Source organism: Hydra vulgaris, chromosome 04, assembly GCF_038396675.1.
Source record: "Hydra vulgaris chromosome 04, alternate assembly HydraT2T_AEP".
Classification (NCBI taxonomy): Eukaryota; Metazoa; Cnidaria; class Hydrozoa; order Anthoathecata; family Hydridae; genus Hydra; species Hydra vulgaris.
The window spans coordinates 974,144-983,529 of record NC_088923.1 but is presented as its reverse complement, the minus strand read 5'-3'; the positions used below and the strand labels follow the sequence as shown (position 1 = coordinate 983,529).

The 9,386-nt window shown below is 27.5% G+C and overlaps 1 protein-coding gene across 2 annotated transcripts; it reads right to left on the bottom strand.

Annotated features, from left to right (window-relative positions):
* Positions 1 to 5,857: 5,857 nt before the first annotated feature.
* LOC136078945 (uncharacterized) lies at positions 5,858 to 6,944 on the bottom strand. Of its 2 annotated transcripts, none has more exons than XR_010637803.1 (3): positions 6,801 to 6,930; positions 6,510 to 6,645; positions 5,858 to 6,222 (listed from the first exon to the last, which is right to left on the bottom strand). XR_010637803.1 is itself a non-coding variant. In XM_065794747.1 (3 exons), exons 1-3 carry the CDS (start codon positions 6,931 to 6,933, stop codon positions 6,040 to 6,042), a joined length of 426 nt encoding a protein of 141 aa, XP_065650819.1. In that variant the 5' UTR covers positions 6,934 to 6,944; the 3' UTR covers positions 5,858 to 6,039. The 2 variants fall into 2 exon arrangements, 1 of the variants encoding a protein (XP_065650819.1); XM_065794747.1 differs by having other exon boundaries at positions 6,536 to 6,645; positions 6,801 to 6,944.
* Between the last annotated feature and the right edge of the window lie 2,442 nt (positions 6,945 to 9,386).

Here is a 9,386-nt window from a genome sequence, read left to right as displayed (position 1 = left end):
TTTAGATGCCTGTTGGATTCCTTTATAGCCAGATACGCTAAGATCTACGTCAAATATTATTGCAGCCGTTTCTTCAGCTGTCATTTCATTGTTGTTATTTGTCAACTGAACAAACATATGATGTGAATCTTTAAAATTTTTGATGAAAGTGTTAACACATTGAATAAAGAAAAATCTTTTTGAATATATACTTTTTTACGGGCTATAAGCAATGATTTTTCAATTGAATCAAAATTTGAACTTGTATGTTCTCCTGCGAATATCCGACGTTTAATTCTCTTACTCATATCATCAAAATCTTTTTTTGGTCTTTTATGATTTGTTCCAATTGCAATGACGAAAAGTCTATTTCAAACTTTTGATTTAACCATTTTTTGTGTTTCTTTTCAAAAAAACTGTGTTTCTTGATGAATCTCTCCAAAATCTTTGGTAATTCGATTCATCTCCATTTAACTTTTGTACCAAGTTTTCTTATTTACTTTCACTCGTACAAATTCTAGAGGTTATGAAAAGTAAAGCATTGTTTCTTTTTTCTTCTTTTGTTTAATATTTAAAACAGCTAATAATATCTTGAGTTGTAAAATCCACTGCTTTTAACTTTAGTTAAATATATAACGTTTTGTTCTTTATGATTTTTATTTTAATTATGGTAATTCCAAGCATGAAATGTTAATTTTAAGGATAGGAAAATAACACATATGCAAATAATAACCTAATTAAATGTCAATAATCAATAATAAACTAACACTTTCAATTGAATATGGAATACAAACTCTTATGCAGTTTTTTAATCACTTAACACTTGGGAGAACAAAAAATTGAAAATTGGCTGTAATCCAGGCAGTGCAAACTTCAAAGAGAAATTTCTCGCATAGTTGCAAAAAGTTGCAGCTATTTTTTTAATTTCTTAAAAACAGACTCAATTTCACGTTATTTAATAATAATTTAGTTGATACCTTTTGATACTTTATTTTTTTCGAGTTTTTTCGAGTTGGAAGTTATGATTTAAACTTTTTTTTTCAAACAAATCTATCTGCAAGTAAAACAAATAAATTTTGAATATGTTGAGGAATACATTTTTAAGTTTAAATAGTGAATTACAAAAAATTATGTACACAATATTTGTAAGATTGTTAATTAAATTTGCTTTATCTGTGCGGTCTACATGTCTTAAAAATGAAATTATTCTCTTACAAAAGGTACAGCATCGTGCAGCAAACATTATGTCACAAATAAAAAACTATGTTATGAAAAAAGATTATTTAAAATGTGTCTCACTACTTAAGTTGTGTAACGGATTCGGGGTGACTCAATTCAAATGTATAAGTTATTCAATGGAATTGAAAAAGTTAATTTAATTAACGAAAATTTGATGACCTCTTGCTGATTGAAGTTATCAATCAGCAAGAGGTCATCAAATGAAATATAATCGCAGAATAACCAGTTTTTTCGCCTCAGCATTTTTTTTAACAAACATAGCATCTTATCACAGATATCGACTACATGCTGATGTTGTTAATGCTATTTCTGTGAATTTTTTTAAAACTAGACTTGGCAAATGGATTTTAAATGATCTAACTATGCTGAATATTGATATTCCACCACACACGGGGAGGTACAAAAAACGTAAAATGAACGTTAAGACAGAACTTCCCGGACGCGTTCTTAACTGATTTTAGATTAGACGCTTAAAGACATTGATTGTTCAAAAGACATTTGTTATGCAATCACAAAACTCGTTGGGTTTTGAGGACAAAAATTTAACATTCAGAAAACATAACAGAAACGGCAACCAGTGTACCTTATTAAAACAAATAAAAAAACAAAATTAAAAGAATACACAAGATTAAAATATATTTCAAATTACAGATCTAAAAAACATCATATAATCTATTGTCGTGGTTTAGTTTTTCACGGTCACCGACGCCTTTTCTATCTGGCACTTTTTTTAGGATATCTCCAAAGCAACTTTCTTGTTCATTCTCTGCTGCTTGGGCATGCTCTCTGCAAAACACTAAAAGAAAAAAAATATAAGATTTCTAGTATATAATATTAACAATTTGAAAAGAAAGTGGCAAAGGACAAAAAACTCCTTCCTTTCTAAAAGACCAGTTTCCAGCATTGCCTAAATGTCTCATGAAAAAAATTGAAGAACTTGGTTGTAAAAGTATGAAGGTAGGCTTCAGAAAAACTGGATTATACCCACTTGATCAAAAACAGGTGCTAGATAGACTTCCTAAAAGAACATTTACAAATGAATATGGGATTGAAGAAATAGGTTAATGTCAGTAATTTTTTCATACAAAATTTTAGTTGACGCTAGAGATGATGATCATATACCCATAATAAAAAGTGGCATTAAGCTCCGTTCTTTCAAGAACAAGTGTATAATCAATTGATTTAGTTAATATGGAAGCAGCTTTAAATACCAATAAGACAAAGAAAAAAATAACAGTTCCAAAAAAAACCAAGGTATCCACTCTTGAACATCAAATATTTATAGATAATCTATGGAACAACTCTAGCACTGATAATTTGATGATTCGTGCTTAGCTTTTTGAGTTTTAAAGATTAACAAGGTTTCTTTGTGATTTATATTATAAATAAAGTTAGTTTCAAGCTGTTGTTTTTAATCTATTTTTGCCTTAAAAACATATCACTTTTATCCATTAACTGTTAATATAGGGGTGACTTTGACTCACCGTTAAAATCAAAAAAAAAAAAAGATCATAAATATAATTTTTTTATTTTTTATTTTAATTATTTATTTCTTTGACATCGTGAACACCGTATGCAATTTATATCAACATATTATTCATTTATAATTAAACTTTGAAAAAAATAAAGATTTTAAATTTGGACAAAGCCATATCATTTTTCAGTATTAAAAAGCTTTTTTCTTTATTAAATAAAACTCTTTATAAATTTTTACTTAAATAAATTTTGAATAACAATCCACAAACTTCCCTTAAAAATTTTTCAATAAACCAACCATAAACCAAGCTGAATAACAGAGGAAAAACAACATAACATTTAAAAAAGAAAAGTAAAATGTTATTTCAGGATGTGAGGTGAAAGTGCATAAGCATATTTTTGTTATTGTGAGTTCTCTTATTTGTTGATAAATTCACCTAGAGTATATGTGATTGTCAGAAAAATAGTCAATGCTTGGCAGTCCACTCAGAAACTTAATATTTTTTGTAAATGCAATGCATTTTAGTGAAACTGCAACGAGCAGTAAACATCTTGTGATGCATAATAAGTTATTGGATTTATAGGTAGCTATAATGTGGACTTTTTTTTTTAGTAAGATAAACATTCATTATAGATGGTATGTAGATCATTTTTCTTAATAAGATAAACATACATTATATACATACATACGGAAAATAACGCATAAAGACGGAAAAAAACGCATTAACAAATCCTGAAACATACATACATACGGAAAAAACGCATTAAGACGGAAAAAAGCGAATTAAGAAATTCTGTTTTATTGTGTTAATAAGCAAAACTAATAATAATGACAATCTGAATTAACTGACAGGAGGTAATCCACTGGTATTTAAGGTGGTAGCCCTCCTATCCAGTAATCCAAATGGTTAATTTGCAGTTAGGAGATTTCAAGAAGCGATAATCGAAGAGCGATTATCGCAAGAAACAATTATCGAAGAATTCAACAAGTTAATAAAAACTTTAAAAAAAGATAATGCAAACTTGACTAGCAGAGTTTTTGAATTAGAAAAGACTCAATATAAATCTAGTCCAGCAGTGGCAGGTGATAGGACTAGTAAAGTGAAGAAGACTCCAGATCAAATGCAAATTATTAATATTATTGCAAGCGTAACCAAGGAAAGAGATAAGAAAAGAGATAAGGAAAGAGACAATAACCTGGTTATTTTCGGTTTAGAGGAATCAGCGTTAAGTGATAAAGTCAAAGCAATCAAAGAAGATAAACAAAATATTGAGAAAGTCATGCAAAAATTGAAGGTCAATGTCAAAATAAAAAATGTTATCAAGTTAAAGTCAAAGAATGGATTCAAGTCTCCTCAAATTGTTATTTAAACTGATAAATCGGAACGAAAGTCTGTTTTATAAAAAGCCAAAGATTTAAAGAAAGATAAAGCCTACGAAAATGTTTTTATAATTCCTGATTTGACTGAATCTGAAAGGTACAAATCAAAGATATTGTGAGAAGAGCGTAAAAAACTAAGTAAGGACAACATTGACTCTGCAAATTGTTACTTTGGAATAAGAAATGACAAGGTAGTAAGAAGTAAGATTAGCAATTAAATGCCAAAAAATAATTAAATCACATAAGATGCTTCAACATTGAAACCAGCAATAAAATAAATTATTTCAATGGTGGAGTTCACAGCCTATATAATTTGCTGAGCGATAAGGCAGATATTGAATCAGTAAACTTTCATGACTATAAGAATTGTGATTTAAGGATAAACAATGAACACAGTGCACAAAAATGCAAAGAACTGATGGTTTGGTACACAAATGCAAAGTCTCTGAATAAAGGATTGATGAATTAGGGTTACAAATTGAAATATATAAACTGAATGTTATTTGTATCACAAAAACTTGGTTTAAAGCAGAATCAGATGTAAACATAAATAACTATAATATTTTCAGGAGATAGAAAGACTCATGGAGGAGGTGTGTTTGTATTTATGTCAAACAATTTATTAATCAGTCTGAAACAAATATTTTACAGTTAAACAATAATTTTATTGAACAAATTTGGACTTGTCTATGTTTTAGAATAAAAAAAAACTAATTGGATACATTTATCGACCACCAGATATATCTTATCAGTACAATAACTTTATATTGTCATCAATTAATGCTGCTAGGACAAGTATTTATCTGACAAAATACAGCGATCTTATTATTACAGGGTACTTCTACTATAATTCAATAGATTGGTCTGACTATGATTGTCCTTTCTTGGCAATCGATAATGAATCTCAAACTAATAAATATATTGAATATCTTGAAGAATGTTTTCTGTTTCAATGTGTATGTGAACCAACATTCCAAAAAGTAAGCTACGAATCAACTAATTTTCTAGACCTTATTATTACAAACAATAAAGAAAAAATTATTTCTATAACTCACTCAACTCCTTTAGGGAATGTCAAACAGGGTCATCATTTACTAAAGTGTTGTTACCTAATAAATGATCTTTTCAGTCTTCTAGTCTTCTAAAGTCTTCTAAAGAACATAAGAAATCCATTAGATTATATCAAAAAGGAAATTATGAATTATCCTCAAGTCATTTCAATAACGTGAATTGAGAAATTGAATTTAAAGGCGAATCTTAAAATGAAATGTATGATTTATTATATATTTAATGTTCAAAAAATTAATTGAATTAGGTACTACACTCAAAAAAATCTTTCCTTATTTTTAAGGGAAAAATTAAGGAAATAATCCCTTATATTTGACACTAGGAAAACTTCACTTGAAATAAGGAAATAAATTATTCAGGAAATTATTTTCCTCAAAACGAATTCCCTTGAAATAAGGAAACCCATAAGTAATAATCAAATAATAGAGTAAAACTTCCTTATAAGAAACTTAGATTAAAACTTACTTTCTTTTTCCTAACCCTAAACTGCTGTAAGCAGTTAGAGTAAAAAAGTCTTACTCTAACTGCTTACAGCAGTTAGAGTAAGACTTTTTTACTGTAATATTAACTATTATTGTAAGTTCAAATCTATTTTTGAAAAACGCATAATCGATATCAACAATAAAAAAATACATATACATTAAAAACTATAATCTGCAAATACTACACCGTAAAAATTTACAAATGTTGAGATTACAACTTGCGAGTGGCATAGTTACATTTTTAACAATAATAAATACATATACACAGGACAACAATAAAAAAAAGTTGTTAGTTCAATTGAAAAAGTCGATCGACACTATTAACTGAACTGGGGGTTTTTTCTTTTCCAAAACTTAATAGATAAATTTTGTACTGTAGGAATTTAAAAAATATTTCCAATCCATTTGGATATTCTAAAGAAAACACCCAAAACATTTTAAACAAATAGTAAATGCACTCAACCATATTAAATCCTGCCACACAGACTTTGCCATCACAAACAATAATCCATTTAGCTGATTATTATCATCAGCAGATTGCTTGATATACAACTTTGGATGAGCCAGTTTTTCTGTTAGATTAATGGAGCTGCCTGGCTAAATTAAGAATTCAAAATTAACTTACAATAATTTATTCTAAGCATATATTTTTTCTAAATATATATATATATATATATATATATATATATATATATATATATAATTTTTAAGAAAATTAGTATTATTGCAAATAAAGTTATTACTACTACTTGTTACTTATAATAAATGTTCAAAAATATTGTTAGAAATAAAAGATCTTTAGACAGCATTAACTATGTTTCCAATTAAAATTTCAAGAAATACAAATAACTGAAATTTTATTCATATTATTATTCATTATATACTATGCATTTCATTAAAAATGGTCCACCTCCACATATGTTATCAGTAAATCAAATGATTCTTTTGCTGTTAACCGTTTCTTTCCAGTCATCGGTAACAAAAAGATCAATGCTTTAATAGCAGATGTTACCTGAGCATCTATGAAAAACAAAAACAAGAGTTAGAGCAAAAACTTAATAAGTTGGCAAATTTGTCGATTGTGAGTTCACTAGTCTCAATATTATTAAATAAATTATTTTTCATTGTAATAAAAAAAAGCTATTATTGAAATTAAATATTAAAAAAAAACTAACTTGACCCCCCAATAGCTGCCTCTTTAGTACATTTTTGTAGGTATTCCAGTATCGAGTTAGAACAATAAGCAAGAATAGACAGAATTAATGTCAACATGCGTGTAATAAAACAATCAGCTGCGACTGGGTGCATGCGTCTAAAATCTTGCAGCAACTAAACACAAAATCATTGATAAGTAAATGGGTAAAGTAAAATAGCATATATCTCATTTTTACCAAATGATAGATTTCCACAAACTAAATTGTTATAAAGTTGCCTAACGAAAAGAAAAAAGTTGCCTAACTGACAGCTAGCCGTCAAAACCAGAGGCACATATTATCTTATGTTTAATAGGCAATAAGGCACTATGAGATATGTCCAGGACAAACAACAATTAGTAATATATATTTTTTAAGTTAGGCATTTAAAAAATACCATAACAGTACAAATCTTAATATTTTTTATTTGTAAATAAAGGCTATAAGATGCTTTACTAAAAACTTAAATAAAAAGAACTATTCATCCTTAAACCCATTAATCCTATCCATAAAAACCATATGAAAAAGATAATTAATGAAATCTTCAGAAATTACTGTTGCAGACAATGTTGCCTGTTTAAAAATTTCAGTTTTAACATCAGCACCTGATAATTCATTAAAATAAAAAATGAAAAAAATTTATTCCATGATAAGAACAAGAAACACATAAAAAGATAAAATATTGTATTGGTTGGATTTGTGACAATTAATCATTTGAACCATATTCACTATGAAAAAAGTGTGTCCAAACATAATACATTTCAACTAAACCTTTTAACATTATACATTATACCTATATACCTTATAACATTATACCTATGAAAAGAGTGTCTACAAACGTTATACCTTCGCAAAATTCACATACTTCTAATCCTCTATAACAACCAACAAATGAAAAATCATCTTCTGTGAATATACCACCCTTTTTATGAATTTCTAACGTAGTAATTTTATCAAAAATTTATTTTCTGTTTTGTTCCCCTCGTTTATCTTTTGGAGCCCCATCCAGCGTTTTTCACTGCAATTAAGCTTTCTGCGAGCATTTTCAATGCATTTTGCCAAAAAACCTTTGTGAGATTGAGGCTCAAAAAAATCTTCTGGTTTTAGACCAGTGATTCATGAAAGGAATACACTTACCATATTTAGTTTGTCTTTTGGAGGGTAAAAACCATACAGGTCAATAACTTTAGCAGCTGTGACATAGGTGATGGAGACTCTTTCAGCAATGCTGTGCCTAACAGTTTTTAAGTGCAACATATGCAGCTTAGACTTGCTATGCTGAAGCAAAAAAGACTCAAGTGATGCTTGACTCATAAAAACACTAGATAGGGCCTTAAAAGGTGTTGGAGTTACCTCTATGTTACTGTTAGTTGAATGAAATGATGGAGTAATGGCATCAGTAATATTACTACTGTGGCTGGTATCAGTTACAGCAGCAGATGCTGCCATAACAGGGATTTGAATTTCTCTCATATTCTAAATATGGAATTGTTTAATAATAGTTTAATGCAATAAATATTAATATACTAGCCTATAAAAATCAGAGAAAAATATTTAAATATGTATTTCTTGGCAATACCCACTACATTTCATAACTTTATTTGAAAATACCCACTTCATTTTATAAAGTAGATAAATTCAAATAAAAGGGTAACTCCTCATTTGAATGTTAAATACAATACTTTACCTCATTCCAATTCTCATTTAGTTGTAATACAATAATTGAAGTATCAGAGCGTATCACAAATGGAAAATCTTCTGGATCAATTTCGCAACCATCAGATTCCATAACAAACCTTAGTGGGATATCTGTATCTATCTCAAATTTTGTGTGCACTAAAAACAAACTAATTTTAAAACAGTTAAATATATTAAACAAAATGACTGTAAAACATTATTGCAAATTCCGTTTCAAAAATTTAAAATTCTTTATTAATAAAAAACTATTCTAAATGTAAAAAAAAACAACTATAAGACTATTAAACATTAACTATACTAACCACAAAACAATTAAAAATATTATTTTGAATTCAAATCAATTTAAATCAAAGCATGATTTAAATCGATTTGAATCAGTTGATTAAAATCAATTTAAATCATGCTTTGAATCAGTCAAATAAAAATCATAATTAAAATTAAATTTTTGGATTTTAATTGTTTTTAATAGTTGTTTATTGATTTAATCTACTTAGAATCAAATGAAATTGATAAATATAACTCCTACATAAATTTGCATTAGTATATTAGTTAAATAATGCGTTATATGATGTCATTATATTACATCTTAGTCAAATAATTTGTTATATTAATGATTATTGTAGGATTTTTAATAAGGTCATCAACTTCCTAATGAACCTATTGAAGGTGAAACAGCCTGTAGAAGGAAAAGATAGATAAGTGTTTTTTTACTAATTTATTACTTCTCTGTTTAAGAATATTGAGAACTGTATTTGTAGAAAACACTAATATAATTTACACACACACAGATTTATATATATATATATATATATATATATATATATATATATATATATATATATATATATATATATATATATATATATATAT